This window comes from Lepisma saccharinum, chromosome 11 (assembly GCF_977018435.1).
Source record: "Lepisma saccharinum chromosome 11, izLepSacc3.1, whole genome shotgun sequence".
Classification (NCBI taxonomy): domain Eukaryota; kingdom Metazoa; phylum Arthropoda; class Insecta; order Zygentoma; family Lepismatidae; genus Lepisma; species Lepisma saccharinum.
In genome coordinates, this window is record NC_139239.1 from 82,361,459 (window position 1) to 82,386,029 (window position 24,571).

Genomic DNA, 24,571 nt, shown 5'->3' on the forward strand with positions numbered 1-24,571 from the left:
GGCATTCCATCTGTCCCTATCTTGAGCAAGATCTATATACTATTTTCCATCCCTACCGATTTCCTTTAGGTCCATCTCAACGTTGTCCCTCCATCTTCGTCTTGGCCTTCCTATAGGTCTCTTACCATCAGGTTTCCCAACAAGAATCCTATAAACTCCTCTTTCCTCTCCCATTCGTGCCACATGGCCTGCCCACCTAAGTCTTCTTGATTTAATTATTCTAATAATATCTGGACATGAATACAAATTATGTAGTTGTAAATTATGTAACCTTCTCCACTCACCTGTCTCCTCATCCCTTTTAGGTCCAAATATTTTCCTAAGGATCTTATTTTCAAATACTCTCAATTTATGTTCCTCTTTCAATGTAAGGGACCAAGTTTCACACCCATATAATACTACAGGCAAAATTACTGTTTTGTATATTATAACTTTTAGTTTCTTAGATATTAAACGAGAAGACAAAGTTTATGAAGAGAGAAGTAACATGCATTTCCTGAATTAAGCCTACTTTTTATTTCCTCTTTAATATCATTTTCATTTGTTAATATTACTCCTAAGTATTTGAATTTGGAAACTGGTTCAAACGAGATGTTATCAATAATTAGATTTTGATTATTACCTAACACTTGGTTTCGGCATGTAAGCATATATTTAGTTTTCTCTTTGTTAACTTCCAAACCTATCCCTTTAGCAGTTTTGAAAAATATTTTAGCATTATTCTTAATTGTATTTATATCATCCCCTAATAAGTCTACATCATCTGCATATGCTAACAACTGAGTGACACCATTTAATTTTAGTCCTTCTTTAGTTTCTTTTACCTTCCTAACAGCATATTCTAAGGCAAAATTAAAGAGCAATGGAGATAATGTATCTCCTTGTTTTAACCTATCCTGAATTGTAAATTTGTCAGACACATTAATACCCACACGAATTTTACTTTTTGTTTCACTGGTGCATACTTTTATCATACTAACAATCTTCTTAGGTATTCCATACTCTACTAATATATTATATAATTTATCTCTTTTGACCGAATCATATGCTTTTTTTTAAATCAATGAATAGCTGATAGACATTTTGATTAGATTCCAACTTTTTTTCAAGTGTCTGTCTGATGTGAAAAATTTGATCTGTAGTTGATCTGTTACGTTTAAATCCACATTGATAATCACCTATAATTTCATTAGCAAATGGGGTTAGTCTTGTTAAAAGAATGTTAGACAATATTTTGTATGTTGAGAGTAGAGAAATTCCACGGTAATTATTGCAGTTCATTTTATCTCCTTTTTTAAACACAGGAACAATTATGGATTCTTCACTGTTGAGGGATTTCTTCTTTATTCCATATTAAACTAATTAATTTATGAATTTGACATATTAACGAATTTCCACCATATTTAATTAACTCAGCTGGTATTAAATCAATGCCAGGTGCTTTGTTATTCTTTAGCCTTTTAATAGCATCTTTAACTTCAGTCAAGTTAGGTTCTGGAACTAAAGGTTCTGCTGTGTGTACTTCATTTACTTCTGATTTATCTCCTACAAGAACATTTAAAAGGTCATTAAAGTAACTCTTCCATCTATTTAGAATATCGCTTGCGTCAGCTAGAAAATCACCATCTTTATATTTTATCAAGTTTACTTTAGGTTGCCACCCCTTTCTAATTTCATTTATACCTTTATATAAATCTCTGATATTTTTATTTTTGCTGTTTGTTTCAATTTCGTTAATTTTGCTTTTCAAGTAATCTCTTTTTTACTTCTAAACGTGCGGTTAACTTCTCGCTCTATTCTATTATAATTACTTAGATTTGTATCATCAGAGTTATTCAACCACCTAAGTCTAGCCTGATTTCTTATTTGTATTAGATTATGACATTCAATATCAAACCATGGCTTACTTTTTCTTGGTTTATGGTATATAATCTTATTAAGCTTAACGTATTTAATTTTTTTAGAGATTTTGTTGTCCAGTTTTAAAAAATGATTTAATTACATGTTAATGGAATTTCTATATTCCGTATTTATATTTTCCTCGACATATATTTCGGAAATTTTTATATTTTCTTATCCAATTTTCCACCCGTAAGTGGGAGTAAGTATGGACATTCGTGCTAAGTTTTACCTGGACAAAACCAGCTGTTTTTATGGCTTAAGGGACATTAATTAATAAAATGTCTATAAAATATTTTTGTTTAAATTTCCTTAAAATTGTGTGACTCAACACAGATGAATGAAACCACTAGATGATAATGCATCAGCCTTGAGTCAATTACCAAAAATAATAATATAGAAGGAAAGAAAAAATAAGGAAGTTCAATATTCAACACCTGAAAATGAAAACACAACGAATATAGGTTATTTTCAATATCAGCGCTTTTAAATATCAAATAAGTGCTTTCATTCAACCAAATGTGTGATCACAATTAGAACTAGGGTCATTCCATGTCAAATCAGGCAGGAGTTGACTCTCATAGTCACCGACTTTGATGATATTTGGTACACAGCGTCGCTCTGCTTCAAAACCGACACTTGTGAAAGGATTTTGCTGAAATATGATTATTACGCATTACAAGAGGGTTGATCAAAAAGTCATTTTTGAGAGGCAATTTTCAATTGCGTATATCTCGGGAACGAATGAAGATGCTTGAGCTCGTTGTAATGAAAAAAGACGGTATGAGATGAACAAATGTTGAAACTTAGTAAAATTTGAACACTCTGTTCAAATGTTCAACTTTCAAGTTTGAACAGCTCAAGACACCCCACCCTAATAGATTTATAAGAGATTTCAGTAAAATCACATTCTCTCATTACTTGGATAACTTATTTTTTTATTATTATCTGAATTTGTTTTAAAAAAAATCTCTCGACAGCTTCGATGGACGCGATTTTTTTTTGTTTATCATGCGAAAGGGCCAAATAATCATTACCTTTCTTGCATCTCAAGATACAATACGATAATTAAGACTACTTCACACACAATAGTAGAGGAAATGTATGGTTTCACTCGGAAATTATTGCAACACAAATGTTTTTTGTGCCAGATTCTGCGGAATGGTATAGTGGATAATAATATATTAAAAGTCCGCCATCCAAATGTTTGTGGAAAATCCGCCATCTTGAAAAATGGTGGCAAAAATTCAACTTAAATATTTAAAAAAATAATAATATCTCGAAAACTGTGCATTAAACACAAAACGTGAAGATAACCAAAATGAAAGAAAATAAAATTTGCTAAATTATGTTTCTTGTTTAATAGAGCTAATATGTGCATACATTTTTGAATAACAAAAACAACATGTAAGTAACAAACGCCACGTGGACGAGACACTGCAGAAAACAATGTACAGGGTTTCCACAAAGTTACAATGAAATTTAACTCCTAAACTATATGAGATGAATACATGCAGTTATTTGCAACGTGTTCTACAGCTCTCAAAGTTTTATTTACAATTACAACACTTCCACATGCGCCCCGTTAGTTGCCCTCAGGACGTCGAGACGATATTCGATCTCCATCAATACACGCTGCAGGATAGCAGCATCAACCTGTTCGAGAACTTCTGCAATCCGTGTACGCAGTGTGACAAGATCTGGATCAGGGGTTTCGTAGACACGATCCTTGACGTACCCCCAAAGGAAAAAATCCAAGGGGGTGATATCAGGGGAGCGCGGTGGCCAGGAGATTGGTCCATCGCGGCCAATCCATCTCCCAGGGAAATGTCTATCCAAAAGGTCCCTCACATCTAGAGACCAATGAGGAGGCGCTCCATCTTGCTGGAAGATGATGTTTGGCTGCATTTCCAACAGCTGAGGGAGTAGGTATTCATGAATCATGTCGTAGTAATTAACCCCTGTCCTCAGCAAAGATAAATGGACCGATTACTCTATCATACATAAGAGCACACCAAACGTTTAGTTTTGGGCTAGCTGGAACATGTTCACGAATGACGTTGAGGATTTTCAGAACCCCATATCCGAACGTTATGGCGGTTAACATGTCAAGACACATGGAAAGTGACTTCATCAGAGAACATCACCCTGTGCAGGTACTGATTGTCTTGTTCGATTGAGGCCAGCATGGAAGCACGCTGAGGAAGGTCAGTTGGCTCCAAAGCTTGCGCAAGTTGCACTTTGTAGGGCTGCAGATGTAACCGCTTGTGGAGGAACTTATTAATTGTTGATTTCGGTATATGCTATTCGCGTGAAGCACGACGGACGGTTTTCTGAGGGCTGTGCTGAAATGCAACTTGCACGTTGTCCACCAATTCTTGCTCCACACCTGGTCGTCCACTCCGCGGCAAGTCCATTACGCTACCTGTCTCTAAACATTTTGCGCACCATCTAATTATGGATGATTTTGATGGAGGATCTCTTCCATACTTCTGGCGGAATTCTCGCTGCACAGTTACTGGTGATTTACCAGACTCAGCATACCACCACACACATTGGGCCTTCTCCTGTGCTGTCGTCATTGTCGCTCACAACATAAAAAAAAATCAAAAATTAAAATAATAATAATAAAATACCACTACTTATTAAAACTTAGCTGTAGAACACGTTGCAAAAAACCGCATATCTTTATCTCATATAGTTTAGGAGCAATGTTTCATTGTAATGGTAGCAGGACTTTGTGGACACGCTGTATTACGTTCTCACCAATATCATAATCGCGCTACAATGCCAGGGGTCCCAGATTCGAATCCCGGCCTGTACATGGATGTTTGTTAGTGTCCATTCATCAATTTCATCATATCATCATATCATCACTCATTCCCATCTTCAGAAACCAAACCAAACCAAACCAAACCAAAAGTGGCACAAAAAACGAAGAAAATAAAGCAATTCAATCAATCAATCAACCAATATCATATGAAACGGAACACGTAAATTTAGGTAAACACATGATTCTGCATTAAACTTCATATCTTCTCAACCCCTGACTCTAAAGGCACGAAGCAAGAACCAATCTCTAGAGAAAAATATATGCTATGAATTTGGTTCAGTGACTTTAGGACGTAAATTACATAGTTTCTTACATATTTTCTGTTTTTTTTTTTGTATCAGAAACCAACTTTTACGCTAATTCTAAAAATTAAAGAAAATATTTTAATCTTTCTAATTCAATTAAGATTTATGGTAGCTCTATCAAACAAAAAACATAATTTAGCAAATTTTCTTTTCCTTCATTTTGGTTATCTTCACGTTTCGTGTTCGATATATTAATTTTTTTTTATATTTAAGTTGAATTTTTGCCGCCATTTTCCAAGATCCCGGATTTTTAATATATTATTCACTATACCATTCCGCACAATCTGCAATAAAAAACATTTGTGTTGCAATTATTTTCGGGTTAGGCCTTTTTCCCATTCGTTTCCTCTACTACAAGGAGCTCCGAATATTTAGCTTTCCTTAAATTAATTTAATTGTCTAAAGTGTTTTAATTGTTTAATCTAAAACAGATAACGATAATGTTTGATAAGCATTCATTTCACATTGTTGTAGTTTTGAATAGTTCAATTTGTAGCTTTGTACTTTAAACTAGTGTCAAATGTATAGAATACCATTTGCATTCGATAAAGGAAAAGCTCGATGTTTGAACTTGATATAGCTTATAATATTCATTTACTACTAAACATTTAAAATTGTTTTTTATTTCTTCTGAATTTAAGATTACTATCAACCTAACCGGTTGGAATTGTTAGAACTCGTAATACAGGCATGTATGCACGACGTTGCTTTGAAGGACAACAGGATACACTTTTAAAATTTGCATTACTTATATTTAAGTTAATAAATGAATAGCTTATATATACTTATTCTTTCTAAGCAGTTTTCATTTGCACATTTTAGCAATATATATTTTCTATCTACTTACAGAAAGGGAGGAGTGCAAGAAAAAGTGGAAACAGTCTGGTTCAAAAGATTAGTCAACACAAGCAACTCAACCTGCTTCTATAGACAAGTTGATGTGGTAATTTTGGATCAAACTAAAGAAATAAAATTCACCAAATGACAAGATATTACCTTAGTTTTATTTTTAATGATCTGATAAAATACAGGCACGTATCTAGAAATGTATTTCGGGGAAATCCAAACCAAGTATCTCAAAATAATAATAATAGTAAATAATAATAATAATACTGATTAAATTAAAATAATAATATTAAAATAATTAAAATAATATTAATTAAAATATTCAAATAAACTGATATAATATTTTTAGATGAATAAGTAAAAAGACGGTACAAGGATAGTGATATAATAGCTCGTATTTATTATGTAGCTTACGAAAAGTTTGTAAAAGAAACAACTGGCTTAGCATGAAAAAAAATATCAAATAGATAAAGACTTGAATATTTATTGAATATCAAAAAAAGGATGTTAAATACAGTTGACGAAAGAAAAGTTCCTGGTATTATTTTATGCATATTATTATAAATAGTAATAAATATTGCATAAATCTTCTTTGGTACTGTCATTCAAAATCGTATGATCTCAATATAATCCTTTGCCTTCCAATAAGTTCGGCAGAAATAAATAACCCTTGATTAAACATGTAAATTTTCATGATTTAATTTTAATAATTTTGTTATTTCCTCATTTTCATTATTTCATTTTAGTACTTAGTAAATCTTTCGGGGGGCGTCCGGAGCCCCTGGACCCCCATAAATACGTCCTTGAGCTGGCTATTCGTGGCGAAGTGCCAGTGTAACTCCATAGCAAGCAAGGAGGTTCCAGGATCAAACCCTGAGTGAGACATTGGTGTTTTATTTTGTGTGTTCATATATTTCACCAGATCATCATTCATCCTCATCGACGACGCGATATATCTTTTTATATATTAATAACAAAAATTTCATAAACAACAGTCTCAAGAAACAGGTGTATTCAATAGTCAATATCGATATGACAGAAAAGAATATTCACATGTAACATAATATTTTAGAAGTTTTGTTGAAGTTTGTGTTTTCTCTCGCGGGTTTTGCTACATTATCTTGGGAACTATTGGAGCTGCAATGATTATACAGGGAGTCCATAAAGTTCTGCAAAAAACTAAAACTCTATAACTTGAAAACTATTAAGTTTATTAACAAAATATTTTGTGTGTACTTACAGCAAGGTTCAAAGTTTATTTTCTGCTTGTTAGGTTCATCGCCAAACCTCCAATTGTGCACCATTCACGTCCAAACACTGTTGCAGTCTTTTTGTGAAACCGAGAATTGCGTGCTGAGGGTGCTCTCCTAGGTTATTCAGAATCACCTCTCTTATTTTTTCTTTTAGGTCATCCAGATTAGCTGGTTTCTGTGAATACACCTCGGTCTTTACATGTCTCCACAACCAATAATCGCAAGGTGTCAAGTTTGGTGATCTTGCAGGCCAAGGTGTGGGCCCTCTTCGGCCAATCCATCTACCTTGAAATTGTTCGTTCAGAAACTGCCGAACTTGTAGGATCGGGCCTTCACCTTCTTGCGTACGATCTTGTGTAATGTTGACTTCGGTATTCCCAGTTCCAGTGATCTTCGTTTCAGCGATTTCATTGGACTCCGATGCATGCTGTCCTGCACTGACTGAAGCACATCGTCACTCGATCCTGTCCTTCCACTGCGTGGCAAATCTGACACATTTCCCGTGGCCTTGAACTTTTCATACCATCTCTTGATACTTGAATTTGCCGGGGCTGGTTTTTTCCCATATGTTGTCTGGAACTTTCTCTGCACTGAAACATAAAATTTTAACTCTGCAAACCACAGATCACACTTTGCCTTTTCCTGAATGGACGCCATCTTAAGTCACATGATCACGTGATTACCAGTGTAAGCGTCTCTGAGAAGTGTGGCCAGAACAAAACTTTAAACTTCCACCCTTCTCACCCAAAAAATGTGTATTGTTAAACGCAACAGCTAAAAAGTTATAGAGTTTTAGTTGTTTGCAGGACTGTATGGACTCCCTGTATTATACCATTTTATAGCTCTCGTTCTGTTCTACAAAATGAGACTATATGATTTTATGTAGCTGCTCGAGAAGAGTAAAAATCCTTTATTTTTCTGTCCAATTTTTTAACAAAACACGAAAGAAAATGAAGGAAAAAGCTGCTGAAGCATTAGAAAAAGCGTAATAAGGGGATAAATGTACTAATCTTACGAAAAGGTGCAAAAAAAGATGCAACAGAGTGTATTCATTTTACTTGATGTCATGACCTAAAATACATATCTCATACAGTCGGTATGAAAACAGTTATATTTTTGGAAAGGTGCTGAACCTTAAAATCCGTTCCCTAGATACGAGTGTAGTTCCAAGCATGCACAGCATTCAGCATTACCTACCCTACAGTACCACCTTTTAAAAGTTGCCTTTGTTATCCCCCGCAGACCCATACAAGGTTAATAGCCCTGATACGTCACTCTCCTCACCTCAGGTTGATGTCCGTTATGTCATGTGCCCGCATTATGCAAGAGAGTCAGGTTACATGTGTTACTGTACGGGAGTCTGCCAGTTCGCAGATAATGACTCAGCGGGACTTTGATAAGGTGTTTGCAAAATAAACCAAGTTTTTCTGAAAGTCATGTGGGGGCAGACCTGGAAAAATACAACTTACATAATAGAATCTCCACATGGTCTTAATAGTTTTTTCCGCAGTTAGTTCGAAAGACATTTTATTTAATTTACGTTATTTTGAATTAATTAGTTACAATATGTCCCTCCTGATGTTTATAATCATGCTTCCTTTTTTGTACTACGGCAAGTAATGTTATATATTGTATAATGCATGAAATGTTAGTCAATTTCAACTTACAACTTACTACTCAAAATTTAATTTAATTCATTGCATCCCTAGTTCATATAATAACATTAATAAGGACCATTGAGGTGGGCTTAATACGAAGTAAATTTTGAGTCAAATCATTCCGGTGTTTTCGTTTATTCATCCTAACACTTTATTTTCTCTTTATGTCTTAAAAATGTATCAGATCGTAAGATTCCAGGAACGCAGGGTTGAATCAATGAATGAATGTGAAGTACATAAACCAAGTTTGGTGCAATTTTTTTTATGTGTGTACCGGCCCCCGCGCTACGACACCAGGGATCCCGAGTTCGAATCCTGGCCTGGGCATGGATGTTTGTGAGTGTCTATTCATCAATTTCATCATATCATCACTCATCCCCATCTTCGCAAATTAGCCAAAAGTGGCACTGTCTGAAGATACCTTCCACGTATCAACATGAAAGAAAACTAGCATCTCTGGGTATGACGCCATATTGTCTATCTTACCATAGGGCTGGAACAACGGATATAGAAACAAATTCGCATATGATATAAGTCCTTTAATTCACTTGGTATTGTATAATAATTAAATATGTTTGCACACTGAAGAAATACAAAAAGGCCCACATCCGATAGGCTAGTTGAAATGTTCTCCCGCTGCCGCGAGCCGACATGCACCATGCCGTGCGTTCGAATATCACGCTCCCAGAATTCCGAGTTCTTGCAAGAAGCTCCCAGCGGGAGTAAAATAAAAACAAGTGAGGAGCGGAAAGCAATATACTATTTACAATCTTCAACATTCTCCCCCCCCCCCCCGTTGGAATGCGCAGCATCCAAATTAAATCATGAAAGTTCAATTGATCTTCCCATCTGGAAGAGGTACAATCTTACAGAGAGTCCTTCGGTACACTCCATCCTTGGTGCGAACCACGGCTACACGAACTAAATTGTCTTTCCCTGGAAACACTTCTTCTATAATGCCCATTTTCCAGGATAATGGGGGTAGGTTGTCTTCTTTCAGAAGCACAAGTAGTCCTGGTTGCAGGTTGGGCTGCGTGGTTGTCCACTTCTGACGCTGTTGCATACCATGAAGATAATCTCGGGACCAGTTTCTCCAAATCCTTTGTTGAAACTGTTGAACTCGTTGCCACCTGGAAAGTCTATTTTCCTTGAGATCAGTTAAGTCTGGTTGAGGAAAGGAAGTTAGTGGACCACCAATAAGAAAGTGGCCTGGAGTGAGGTAATTAAATTCTTCACGAGAGTCAGGTAAGGTTGTAAGAGGTCGAGAGTTTAAGCAAGCTTCGATTTGGCACAAAAGAGTTGACAGCTCTTCGTATGTCAGTACAGCATTCTTGGCGACTCTACGAAGATGGTACTTCATGGATTTTATGGCGCTTTCCCAGACACCACCGAATGTTGGGCTACGTGGAGGTGAATTTTTCCACTGAAAGTTTTCTTGTGCTGCATACCTTTGAATGTCTTCACTGAATCCTTGCGATTGAAATAGCAATTGAAGTTTCTGAAGTTCGTTCTTCGCTCCTTGAAATGTTGTGGCATTATCGCTGATAATGGTGGAACACTTGCCTCGTCTTGCTGTAAAGCGTCGCAATGCTGCTATGAAAGCTTCAGAAGTAAGGTCTGTTACTAGCTCAAGATGTATTGCTCTCGTGGCTAGGCACGTAAAAAGAGCTATGTAGCATTTCTTTGTGATTTTACTCCTGATTGACCCTACTTTGATAACGTATGGTCCGGCATAGTCTATGCCCACATGATTAAATGCCTTGCTAGGTGTAACTCTGATGGATGGGAGCTGTCCCATTAGCTGTTGTGCTGCAGATGCCTTCAAACGATAACAAGTTAAACACTGATGAATGATTTGCTTAATAACTTGTCGTATTCTAGGAATCCAGTACCTTTCTCGAATGGATGAGATTAACAATTGAGGTGCTGCGTGCATCAATCGTTCATGCTCTGATGCAATTAGTAGACGGGCGAAGTGACTTTTTGGATGCAAAATGATTTGATGCTTGCTGCTGAATTCCAAGTTGCTATTTTCTAGCCTACCTCCGACACGAAGAATTCCCTGATTATCCAGAAAGGGGTGTAAGTCTTTAAGGATACTTTTGTTGGATACTTGCCCTTTGGCAGTGAGATCATTTATCTCTCGATGAAAGAACGAAATTTGTGTCATAACGACACACGTTTGAGTAGCGTCTTCAATGTCAATTGAAGTAAGTGGATCGCATTGTTTGTTACTTGCATTTTTACAATTGCGAATGAATCTTTTACAGAGCGCTACAATCCTTAACAATTTGAAAAATGTTGAAAAATCGTTTATTATTGCCTCTGATTGCAGATGAGACACCAGTGTAGTTACAGGAAGCTTTCGTTGTTCAGGACCATCTTTGTTCTTAAGACTTGTGTCAGATGATGATGATGGCCAGCACGTTTCATCTTCTTGCAACCAAGCTGGACCATGAAACCATAGCGAATGATGATGAATATCTTGAGGTTTAACTCCACGGGAGATTAAATCCGCTGGATTATCCTTGGACGAAACATGTCTCCATTGATAAGTTTGAGTAAATTCTTGAATTTGCGCTACTCTGTTGGATACAAAAGGCTTCCATCTGTTTGCTGGCGATCTGAGCCATGCCAGAACTATTTGTGAATCTGTCCACAAATAAACATTGTCAATATTAAGTCTCAAAATTGGGAGAGTCTTGTTGAGTAATATGGTCAATAAGACTGAAGCGCACAGTTCCAATCTAGGAAGAGTGGTTTTCTTGATTTGGGCGACCCGTGATTTTGAGCACAGCAAGTGAACTTCGGTGTAACCTTCTTTGTTTGCTGAGCGAACATACAAGCAACTGCCATAATTTTTCTCCGATGCATCGGAAAAGCCATGGATTTGTATATTCTTGACACAACCAGGTGTTAGGATGAAACGTGGTATTTACATTTCACTGATGACTGGTAGCTGAGAATGAAGATGAACCCATTCAACTTGCAGGCTTTCTGGAAGTGGATCATCCCAGTTTATGTTGTGAAGCCACAACTGTTGTAAAAAATACTTATACATTACAGTTACTGGTGAAAGTAGTCCAATTGGATCAAAAATCTGGGCAATAACACTGGCTACTTGACGTTTGGTTGGTTTGTGTGACATCATGTTAACAGACTTGGCTCCAATGTTAATCATGAAAGTGTCTGCCGAGGGATTCCATGAAATTCCTAGAGTTTTAACACCTTCGGTATGAAAATGAATTAGATTTTGAGTCTCTCTCAGTGATTCTGGAATAGCGTTGAGTACTTCAGTGCTGTTGGAGCACCACTTTCGTAAGATGAATCCTCCTCTTTTCAGAAGTTCTGAAAGATCTTGGTAAAGTTGTAACGCACCTTGCACGCTACTGCTTCCTCCAACGTAATCATCAACATAGAAATCACGCTGCAACACTTGACATGCGTGTGGGAAGTTAACTGCTTCATCTTCGGCTAACTGCTTCAGACATCTGGTTGCTAAAAAGGCACTTGATGTAAGCCCATACGAGACCGTATTCAATTGAAATACTGTTATGAGTTCCTGAGGAGAGTTTCTCCACAGAATGCATTGCAGTGGCCTGTCATCTGGATGTATGTGTATCATTCTATACATCTTTGTTACATCAGAAACCAATGCCACCTTGTGAGTTCGAAATCTTAGAACAATTGAAAATAAATCTTCCTGTATGGTAGGTCCAACCATTTGTATGCTATTTATTGATTCACCGCTTGTTGATGGCGAACTCCCATCAAAAACAACACGTATTTTCGTTGTACTGGAATCCTTGAAAACACAATGATGCGGAATGAAAAATTTTGTGCTGTCATTTGTTTGTACATCATTTAAATTCCCTATGGGTTCCATGTGTCCCAACTGGTAATATTCTTGCATAAATTCTGTATAATCAGCTTTTAATTGTGGTTGACGTTGAAGCCTCGTTTCTAATTGGTGAAATCGAGTTAATGCAGAGTGTGAGGAGTCACCTAACACTGAACGATCCTTACATAATGGCAGCCTGACCGTATAACGGCCACTTTCATCTCGTGTCACATTTCGCTGAAAATGTTGCTCGCAAGCAATTTCTTCTGGTGATTGCAGTTTCGTGTGGATCTCCTCTATGATCCAGAACTGTTGGAGTTGCGAGCTGAGAGAATCTTCCTTTCTCGTGAAAAATGACCTAGTAATACTGTTGCTAGAAGATGTTGCTGGAATCTTCCCTGCAATAATCCATCCAAACTCTGTGTCTTGAAGAATGGGGAAATTTCCTGGTTTTGTTCTCTTTTCAGGCTTCATAACGGTAAAGAAAACCTCTGCACCAAGCAGAATCTGTATTTTGCCAGGCGAACAAAAGCTTGGGTCTGCTAAACGAATATCTGTTGGAATGTTCCATTCAGATGCATCAAACTTTTCTGAAGGCATTAGTCCTGTAATGGTTGGCAACACTGAGCACGAAATACTTGTCGTAAAATTGCTATTATTAGATCTCAGACGGATCTCTACTGAATGACTCGATTCAGCTGACGAATTGTTGATTCCCTGAATGGGAACTCGATGCTTTACCTTTCTAAGACGATGACTTTGAACAAAATCTTCAACAATGAAATTATTCTGACTCGCCGCGTCCAAGAGAGCACGACAATTGACCCAATTGCCCGCTATATCTTGTACTTGAACAATTGCCGTAGCAAGTAACACCTGTGACGCGCTTTTCTGCTTAATTGAACAATAAGAAACCTGAGGTGCTTGATCTGAATGCTGTGAAGAATCGCTTGTATTGTTTACCATCGATGTGTTCACGTGACCCCCAGATGACATTTCACGCTGCTGGTTTACATTGGATGTACCTTAATCTACATGAAGTAAAGTACTATGCTTCTGTTTACATCGCTTGCACACTCCATATTTACACTGTGCCGAAACGTGATTGTTGCTGCTAAGACAGTTAAAGCATACGCGATTCTCACGTAAAAATTTATACTTTTGTGAAATAGAAGCTTTCTTAAAGGCTTCACACGAAAATAAGCGATGTTTGTTTGCTTTACAAAACATGCACAATGAAGAATCTGTTGTAACATATGACTTCGAAGATTGTTGACATTTAGCACTGTACTGTTTGTGCATATTTGTAGATGATTTTGTTGCTATCTTGTTACCTTCACTCGTAACTGGATTAATCTTTTCAAGAGCCTGGCATCTGTGCTCCAGAAAACTAAAGAGCTGATCTAATTTGCTAAATTCAGTATCATTACTTTCTAGTTCAAATGCTCTTCTCGTTGCAGGATCGAGATTTGAAACAAGATGCTGAACTAAAATTATATCAGTTAACGACATGTTGTCAGCTATCATTTTGAGCGCTGAAATAGAGCTAACTCAAGTGTTTGTAAATGCACGAAGTTCCTGACAATTCTCCTTTACAACTGGATTGATATGTAAAATATCATTTACATGTGAGACTGCAATCAACCTTTTATTGTCGTATCGCTCATTGAGTTGATCCCAAGCAATAGCGTAATTTGCTTCTGTCATTGGCAAATTTTGAATTAGATGTAAGGCCTCGCCTTTCAACGATACGCGCAAATACTGAAACTTCTGAACATTTGAAATATCTACATTGTTGTGTATCAGCGATACGAACGTGTCCTTGAAAGACACCCACTGTGTGTAATTACCGCTAAAATGTGGTAATGCAATTGCCGGCAGTTTCACTTGCGTATTTGAAGTTTTAGATACACATTTGTTTTCTACACATGTTGCTTTATCATGGTTGTCAATTAATGTTTGCATCTGTGACTTTAAATCGAAATACATTTCTTCGATTTCATTCCTTTCCGCGTCGTGCTCACCCTCGGTTGTTTCTGATTCTATTGTGTCTAGAACGCCTTCCAATTTACTCCAGATAGCATTTACATGTTCCATGCGGGTTTTTATTTGTTGTATTTTAGCTGAGGATTCGTCGTAAGTACTGACATACGATTGAATGCGTATAAGTTTCCCTTTGTGGGAGCTTCTTTCTTTGATCAATGCTCTTACGTTTGCCATGCTTGCTGAGAAACGAAACTGAATGCAGAAATAAACACAAGAATACAAAGGGCTATGAAACAATGAAGGAAAAGGAATGTTATAGGAAACCAGACTTTTGTACTCACCGTTGCCGAAGCTAACACACTTCACGGGGAGTTGATTGTTGATTGTGTTTTTCTCCGCAGAGCTTCATTGTTGATTCCGACGAAAATCGTAGAACGGAAGAAAAGTTCAAGGTCAGCTATTGCTTTATGTGTTCGCGAACGAGAGTTCCTGAAACAGCTGATTCCACCGTACCGTGACGATTAATGCTACTGTAATCGCAACCGAGTTCAAGGTCACTGCAAAATTCGTTGTAACGATGTTCGTTACGAAAACGCGGAAAACATGTAATTGTGCAAACCAAAAACACTGTTTGTTCTGTAACACTGTCACAATTAGCACTGTCACAACTGATGATCACTGACCTGCACGAAACAAACTGCCACTATATCCGGAATGCGGAGGACCATAAATGTCTGAAGATACCTTCCACGTATCAACATGAAAGAAAACTAGCATCTCTGGGTATGACGCCATATTGTCTATCTTACCATAGGGCTGGAACAACGGATATAGAAACAAATTCGCATATGATATAAGTCCTTTAATTCACTTGGTATTGTATAATAATTAAATATGTTTGCACACTGAAGAAATACAAAAAGGCCCACATCCGATAGGCTAGTTGAAATGTTCTCCCGCTGCCGCGAGCCGACATGCACCATGCCGTGCGTTCGAATATCACGCTCCCAGAATTCCGAGTTCTTGCAAGAAGCTCCCAGCGGGAGTAAAATAAAAACAAGTGAGGAGCGGAAAGCAATATACTATTTACAATCTTCAACAGGCACAAAAAGCTAAGTAATATAAAGCAAATCATTCAAATCAGTCTTTGTATGTGTAGTGTGTGATTCGCAGTGTGTAGTACCCATGGTTTCGAAAATAAATTAGTTCGTACGGAAGAAGTTGCTGCTGTAAAACTAATTACCTGTATTCGTGTTGAAAAGTTTTGAAGAATTCGTAAGAGAACGAAAGAGATACATAGAGAGTGCGACTTCAAGTAGCAATTCCCGTATAAAAAAGTAATTTCTTAAAATAGAGACACTGTATTATTGCAAGAAGGGGGAAATTAACCTTCCACTAAAAATTAGTGAAAGCAGGAACTGAACATTTTCTATAAATGTAGAAATACAAATGTTGTGCATTCCAAGAGATTTTGCGAGAATACTCCAATTCAAAGGCCCAATGATTTTTCTACTTCTGTGGTGGTTGTTATACCCTCGCTCTTCTATTCTTCGTATTAATTTCCGCTATGAAGATGAGTGATGAACTCGTGAAAAGATGCTAAACAACCATGCCTTACAAAGGATTCGAACCACTGCCGTTGTAGAACGATAGATAAACCATCCAGAAAAAAAGGTCGGCCTCGAATGTAATTTCAATGTGATTTATGATGTATGGCAATGATCTGAGCAGATTAGTGCACATATTATGCTAACTTTTAGAGATGCAAAATTACGTATATTAAATGTCGAAATTGCCCGCAAAAAAAATTATGACATTTTAAAATAAAGTATTAGTTTTAATATAACGTTTCACTTATTATTTCACAAACATGTAAGATTTCAATACGGTAACCGTAACTCAGGTTTTTAGACCAAATATACAAATTGTAACTTAGTAACATTTTCCTGCAACTCACAACTAAATTTATATTTAGTGGTGCATCACAACTTGAAAACAGCATTTTTACAAGAGGCTATAATTTGTAATTTAGAAGGGAAGCTCTATTAAGAATATATTTGAATCATGAGTAACTCTTAAAATATATATTCTGTACAGGCCCGTACTCAGGATTTTTTTTAAAGGGAAGGGCCAGATCCAGAAATGTGTATATATATATATATATATATATATCTTTGTATGTATGTATGTACAGGGCCGTATCAAGGTTTGTGGAGGCCCCTGGGCAAAATGTTTTGTGGGGGCCCACCATTTTTTATTATTTTTTACTAGGAGCTTTATTAGCTCAATATGATAACCATCAATTTTCAGCAGTTGAAATGGTAGACCTGATTTTAGAATCAGTAGTCATTCACAATCGAACATATCGCAGATAGGTTTGCAGGGAGAATAGCGCTGTAAAATAAAGTTACAGGACGAAAATTGTAGCGCTATAGCAGCAGTAAAATTCTGCGTCTAAATGTCTACAGTATATTATGAATAGTGAACACCGTAACTACAATATATAGTAAATACTAAGGGGGTTCAGACGGAAACAGAGAACTGAGCAGTAGACTGTACTTATGTGCATAATTTGTTATAAATGATATTATTTACAATTAAAAGTAAATATGTCACTACATATGCAGGGTCCATCTACTGGACAATTACCGACCGGTTCATTGTGCAAATTGTAGTAACACTTTCTTCAAGAAAATGTCCAAATGCTTAACACTTATAGAAGACACACATTTCTTTCCCTTTTCGCCGAAAATTCATCTTCCATATCATCGAAGTTCAATTCACGAAGACGTTCATGTTCAATGCTTAATAAACAAAGATTGGATAAGCGATCCTGTCCCATGGCAGCACGAAGCCTGTTTTTCACTAATTTCCTTTTTGAGAAAGCGCTAGAATCTCCATAATTTTTTCCCTAGAAAAACTCACAGTTCTAATACGATGTTATTAACGAAAGAAAGTTATGTACTTCGTAGGATTATTCATTATCTTAATCGCATCTGAGAATTGATTGATTGAATAAGTGTGCCTTATTCCCACACCACAGTTAAATCAATGCATGGTATAGCTAAAGTATACTAAACTTCAGATATCTACAAACAGATCGACTAAGAGATGTGCTGGAATTGGATCCAGAAGAGTGTAGACATACGACAACATTTAAGTTTTTTTGATTTTTAAAATACAACTTACGTAATTTTTCACAAGGATAGCCAGCTGGTTAAAATATTTTTTTGGTGGAGGCCCTTCACAGCTTCCTTTTAGTGGAGGCCCCGGGGCAATTGCCCCAGTTACCCATAGTTTAATCCGATCCTGTGTATGTATGAGGTATGTAAAGAGATTTCAAAATAGTTTAAATGTTTTTCTTAAGTGTTAGATTTCATTTAATTCAATTTCTGTTATTGACAATATAAGATTTCATTAGTCTTAATTCGTGTTTTACTTTTATTTCGTATCTGTTGCTGCAATGGCCGTACCCAGGATTTTTTTAAGGGGGAGGGGTTAGATCAAAGAACATAGAGATCAGAAATGCTGAGAGGTTGATTGAATTAGATTATTTTGCGTTGCTTTTCTTACACGTTTATCTGATCGCGAAGGTGAGGATGAGCGATGATGTGATGAAATTGATTAAGAACATACTCACAGAGAAACCTATGCTTTTGGAGTATTAGATGTAACCACCAATGATATGATAATATTACAGCTAGAGATAAACGTTATTGTAGAGTTGCAATATTTATGGTCCAAAGAAACGGGAAAAAATTCAACTCACTGATACACGCCCCACCCCCGTCAAACAATCAGCAACACAGTAGCTTACAGACAAAGGTGTCACGTGGCGTACAGCTTATTGCTCATTGTTTACATTAAATTCTCAGCAGCATTCGAATAGTTCCAGTTTCCGCAAATTAACAATGTTTTCAAATTCCCTTTAATTATCTTAATGGTGCATTGGACAGCCATAATAATTCTATGTTTACGTCTGGTAGCCTTGTATCAATGGTTATGAAACTAAAACTACTCAATATTGCAGGCTCCAAGAGGCTTCTGGAGCCTTCTTGTCTACACAACAAGTACATATATATGAAGGGACAAAATTGATATTTTTACACATTTGAAAAATCGTCGATGTTATTTTCATAGCTTTTTATAGGTTCACATTTAAATATTTCATTGTTCCAGGGGGGCATGGCCCCCATGGCTCCCCCCTCCTGGGTACGGGCCTGATTCTGTACATTTTCTGATAGCACAGTTCAACGCATCTAAAGTGGTAGTGCTATGTGCTGGAACTCATCGATGGCTTAATTCACAGCGACGTGATACGTACGATTTAAATTTCATTCTGTCATCTCTGTTAATTATTCGACAGAATTAGTCTATTATAGACAAAAAAAAAAACTTTTTCATATTTGTTATAATTTTGTACTTGTATTATTTGTAAATAACACTAGGGAACATGATTTTTGCCCCCGTGAAAGTAATGACTGTTCCTAATGTGTTTTGTAGTGTAGTAAGCGGAACTAATTCTCAAAATTCTCCTACACGCAAAAATTTTTCATAATGTCGGTTTTTAATAAAATAAAATTTAAGGTATAAGGTATACGGACATTGGAAAATAAGGCTAGATGTTTACCTGGAAAAGAAAGGGAAATAATTACTTCATTCGAAAAGTTGTTATGTAAATTTATATATAAGAGACTGGTACACCACAGCGAGGAACTACCAGTTCCACCCCCCCCCCCCCACACACACACACACACGCACATAGGTTGTGCAAGCACCAGATGAAGATACCGCAGACGAGCCGTCAACATCAATCACCGTAGAATACCATTGTGACGAACAAGATGATGGTGTGCACCTCATTATGCATGATGAGCTAAGTGATCTTATACGCAATTTAAATTTGGGAAAAAAAGAAGCAGAGATTCTTGGTTCAAGGCTTCAGCAGTGGAAACTCCTTGCGAAATACACAAAAATTTCCATTTATCGAAACCGTCACAAACAGTTTTCCAAGTATTTTACAATGAGAGAAAATATGTGCTTCTGTGTAGATATCGTTTCCTTAATGAATGAGTTCGGTGTTCGACATTCAGTACCCGATTGGAGACTGTTCATAGACTCCTCAAAATTAAGTATGAAAGCTGTATTGCTGCATAATGGCAATGTTTTACCATCAATTCCTTTATTCCATGCTCTAAATACGAAGGAAACATATGAAACAATGTCTGTTTTGTTAGCAGCTGTAAATTATAATAAATATGAATGGTAAATCTGTGCTGATCTCAAGGTTATTGCTTTGCTCACAGGATTACAGGGAGTTTTTACGAAACATTGCTGCTTTTTGTGCCTGTGGGACAGTCGCGACACAAGTCGTCATTTTGTAGTTAAAGATTGGGGATGAATACCAAATTGGAGAAAAAATGTGGAATATGTGGCGCTTGTTGATTCAAAGAAGATTCTTCTCCCACCACTACATATTAAATTAGGATTGATGAAGAACATCGTGAAAGCCTTGAATAAAGATGGCAGTGGATTTCGTTACCTCCAAGACCTTTTCTTGAACTAGACAACAAGCAAAATTGAAGGAAAGTATTTTTGTGGGACTACAAATTAGAAAACTCCTGAAAGACATTTTTTTAATCAAAGCTCCAAGATGTCGAGCTGGCAGCGTGGAGTTTCTTCAAAGCTGTGGTGAATGGATTCCTGGGAAACAAAAAAGAAGATAACTATGAATTTCTAGTTTCAGAGCTACTGAGGTGTTACAAAGAAATGGGTTGCCGAATGTCTTTAAAAATTCATCTTCTACATTCTCATCTTGAATATTTTCCACAGAATTTAGGTGATGCAAGTGATAAACAGGGGGAAAGGTTCCATCAGGACATTTCTCACATGGAACGTCGTTACCAAGGACGATGGGACCCAGCCATGTTAGGGGATTACTGTTGGAATACGAAACAAGAAAGTAGCACTGAATATAAGAGACGTTCATTGAAAGGTAGACATTTTTTACCTATTCTCAAGTAAACGTATGCTTTTGTATTGTTCAAATTTCCTTATCTGAAGCAAGCTAATTACTTCTGACTAGTGGTTGATTACTAATTTCCTTATAAAATGATACTTTATATTATTTACATGTACTTACATGATGTACAATTCATGGCTCTGTACATTTGTTACGCATATTTCCATGTATACTAAAATCTACCTGTAAAAATAAAATCTTGCGTGTTAGAGCATTTTTTTTTGTTATTTTTGAATTCAGCACACTTTTTTCCATAAGAGGCAACTTATTTCGCTCTGGAGGCAAAAAAAAATATTTCATTTGTTCCCTAGTGTAATTCATTCAGAATAATGAAAGAAGAAAAGTAAAACAATGTAAGAAGAAAATTAGGAACTCCAATGGTTCATTACTTTATGTGAATATTTCATTAGATCGGCCGCTGTTAAGGAATTTTAGAGGGGCAATGAGTGGAATTTCTAGGACAAGTTGGTACTTTCCGAATACATGACTGTAATGATAAATAAACTTGGATTATTGTGTAACTGTGATTCCATCCCCATCGTGGCATATCTGCAATTCATTAATTATAGACTTTGTAAAGAACTGCCAAATGAGGTTAATTTATATCACAATGAATAAGTACATGATAGAGAATTCATTACATAAATTTTTATCTTAGTAGTTATTTAAAATCGAGATAACTGAAATAGAAATTTTGGCCTCTATATTGCCTTAAGTTAACCTTTACTAATTGTTTCACCCCATAAGCAGGCGGACAGCAAAAGTTTGTCAAAGTTCTTCGCATTAAGCCCACTTTATACTAACTTACACGAAAATAGGTAACTTGGCAGAATTACCCTAGTCCCACATATGGGAAAAGCAAAGCAAGAACAGGACAAAAGTCGCTGATTTCCGCGCAGTGTGCGCCAACGTCAACCGGACTGCGTTGCCTAGTTCGAGCTTCAGACCGTCCTTTCTCCTGGACACTTTTGTGTCATCCCTGAACTTTCGAGCAAATACTGTCAGCTTGTATCACATGGATTACAAAGACCAACTCTACAACGAGATCTCTAATTCTATTAAACCTCCGACGTGGCAACAGCGCGAACTTCTGCCACCCGCCTAATTTCATAGCCGTGCGTTTAGGCTAATCGTTTGTTTGTATGTTTGTTTTTAGCGTAGCTTTTCCGACACTTTTGATTGACACGGTGATGCAGATGAGAAGTGATTAGATTAAATTGATGAAATGATTCTCACAAAAAACACCCACGTGCAGGCCGAAACTCGAACCCTGGAAGTCTTTGTGAGATTATGTTAGAGAGCAAGTGTACAAAACTCCTGTCCGTTGGCACCGGTTACGAGTTAATGCTACTCGTACCTTGAGTGCGGATTAAAACGGGAATAACAATTAGATGCCAATGTGCCACAAAAGGTGCGAATGTACAACTGGCCTGAACACAAATAGTACTTTCTGAGTTGGCGTATCACACAAAACAACAGCTCTTGTCTCTAGGTCAATTAAAAGGCTTATAAAAATTTTGAAGTGTAAACAATCTTTATTCATACCCTAGTGTCGATCCAGACGAATGCATGGACGAGACAGTCGAGAAAAGTTTGTAGTGTGATGTTATTTTTATTTATGTTTTCCGTACACTAAAGTCAATATTGCGGAACTGAATCTTGTGGTATCTATAAGTGTTTCAATATAAGTGCCGAGATGGCTATGGAACGCTTTAGACGAAAGCATTTTTCTTAACATTTGTTCCATGGCCAAAATGCTCCCGTGTAAAGTAAGAAATCTTATGGCATTTCAGATGCCATGGCATATTTCATGGCATTTCTCAAGGATAGGATCCGTCCTATTTCAGTAGCATTTTTCGTAGCGACCTCTAGGTCACGAGTGCAAATGTAATAGCGGCCGCGTGAGATGTAAACAATGTATCACTTCACATATTCAAAAGCCGATAACTATTCAACCGAGAAAAATAATGTTTCTTATAAAAAAAAGTTTTTAGGTATAAAGCAATGGCGCTTCTTAAATACATACTCTATAACGTATAGAGTACACGTATGGAAGAATATTTTAGTTGTTTCAATTGTAAACATCGTGCACTCACCATAGATGATGGTGCGTTTCGTGCTGTAATCGCAAATTCGAAATGTTATATCATCGTGTAATGTACTACCTGCTGTAAGATTTTTGGAAGCATTTACATAGCATTTATGCTAGCAAAAATGTTAAAGGAAATGCTTTCGTCTAAAGCCGGCCTAATACAGATTATAGTTCAGAGATAATATTTAAGTTAACTTATACCAATGGAGAGTTTTCATGAAGGGATCGAGATGCAATTTTAACACTAAACCAGGGCTCGAAATGGAAATTTTCACGAAATTAAACATTCTACTTTCGTTAACATGGTGTTGTCTTCCTTTACTTTTTTTACACTAATTACTACAGCGACGAGATTAACGACTAGTGAAATGACACGCTATGATCTCATTAGATTAATCAGCGAAGATATAAAAAAAGGAAAAGTGTGAAAATAAAGAAATGCCAATTTGTGTAAAACACTTGTGGAGGACGATAACTCTGTCAGAACAATCGAATCCACAATATAAAAATTAACACAAAAAAGTAAAAACAAGAACCATAAGTCACAAGAAGACGAAGGCAACATAGACACCCTGGTAAGCACCCTCACTTCTCCACGTACAGGGGAAACTTATATGAATGCTATAATAAACATTATTTAAGAGTATTAATCACTTAGTTCACACTGAAAAGGAAAATGTAGTGAAATATCTAAAATAATAATAAAAATAAGGAACCGGAACGCCGTTCCGGTCCGTTCCGGTTCATTTCGATCCCTGCATTAAACGATTCATGAAACAAATATGCATAGGAGTGTAAGGGGTGACACTTACCAAAGGCGCCAAAATGTGAACCTGCCTTCCACGAAGTACGCCCTGGACTACATTTTGCAGACTAACGAGACTCTGGAGTCTGGACTCACGGCCAGCATAAATCTCCATGGGACTCGTGTTGTGTGCTGTCCTTTTGTGTTTGTGATTGTTCCTTAATCCATCTCATCTTATCACCATTCAACCTCATCTTCTCGATTAAACAAAAGTGGCAGAAAAAAGAAGTAAAATAAACTCCGTTTCTATAGTTTATGAGTTTTCCGGTAGAAGGCTCTGGTCCTCAGTAGCTGAATATAGTTGCAGTGTGTATTGACAGCAGTTACCACCTGACATGTGCAGTTGATTGTTTTCGTATAATAGCAAGTTTGGGTCATCCTGACTCACACCACATCGTTTACGTTAACATTTTTTTGTGGGGTTTGGTGCTATGGCGCGAGACGTGAACAAAAATTTGTCCAACGATTGTGACACTATACGTCGTTTGATTGAACATGTGGAATGATAATGTGGAAATTGATAGTGATGATTCTGAGCTTGTAACAAGTGCAAACAGCCTGTGTACTGTGAGATTGTGCATATAGTATTGTGACCCAAGTTAAGTGATGCAGAAAAAAATAACTTTTCAATTCATAAACATTTTATGAATGTCAGTGTTTATATTCATTTTTATTTTCTTAATTCCATATACTGAACAATTATCTTGATCATTAGCGAGTTCAGAATTTTCAAGAAAAATATCAGTCTCTGTAAACAAGAAATAAATGGTAAATAATAGTTGATAATTTTTTGAATATTTTAGTGTAAAGAATTTTAAGCAAAAATATGTTTTGTATATTTAATTAACATTAATGTAATAAATAAAAATTCAATTTTATAATTATTTAATCATATACTCTCAAAATAAAGAAAAGAAACCCTGGGTCATTTTGACCCGCACCACACTACTAGCGCAACTCAAGTCCACCACACCAGTCATGGGTTAAATCAATCAAAACAAAAATATACACAGCTCATTTCATATGAAAGT

General features: G+C 36.6%; 2 protein-coding genes across 2 annotated transcripts in view; one reads left to right on the forward strand and one right to left on the reverse strand.

Annotated features, from left to right (window-relative positions):
• LOC145995338 (uncharacterized) overlaps positions 1–6,027 on the forward strand; it is a 44,097-nt gene extending 38,070 nt beyond the window's left edge. Inside the window, exon 10 of the mRNA XM_083131951.1 lies at positions 5,887–6,027. Coding sequence (XP_082988077.1) covers positions 5,887–5,936 — 50 coding nt within the window. The 3' untranslated portion in view covers positions 5,937–6,027. The remainder of the gene's footprint in view (positions 1–5,886) is intronic.
• Positions 6,028–9,626: 3,599 nt separating this feature from the next.
• On the reverse strand, positions 9,627–10,154 carry LOC145995105 (uncharacterized). The gene has a single exon (XM_083131641.1). It carries the CDS (start codon positions 10,152–10,154, stop codon positions 9,627–9,629), a length of 528 nt encoding a protein of 175 aa, XP_082987767.1.
• Between the last annotated feature and the right edge of the window lie 14,417 nt (positions 10,155–24,571).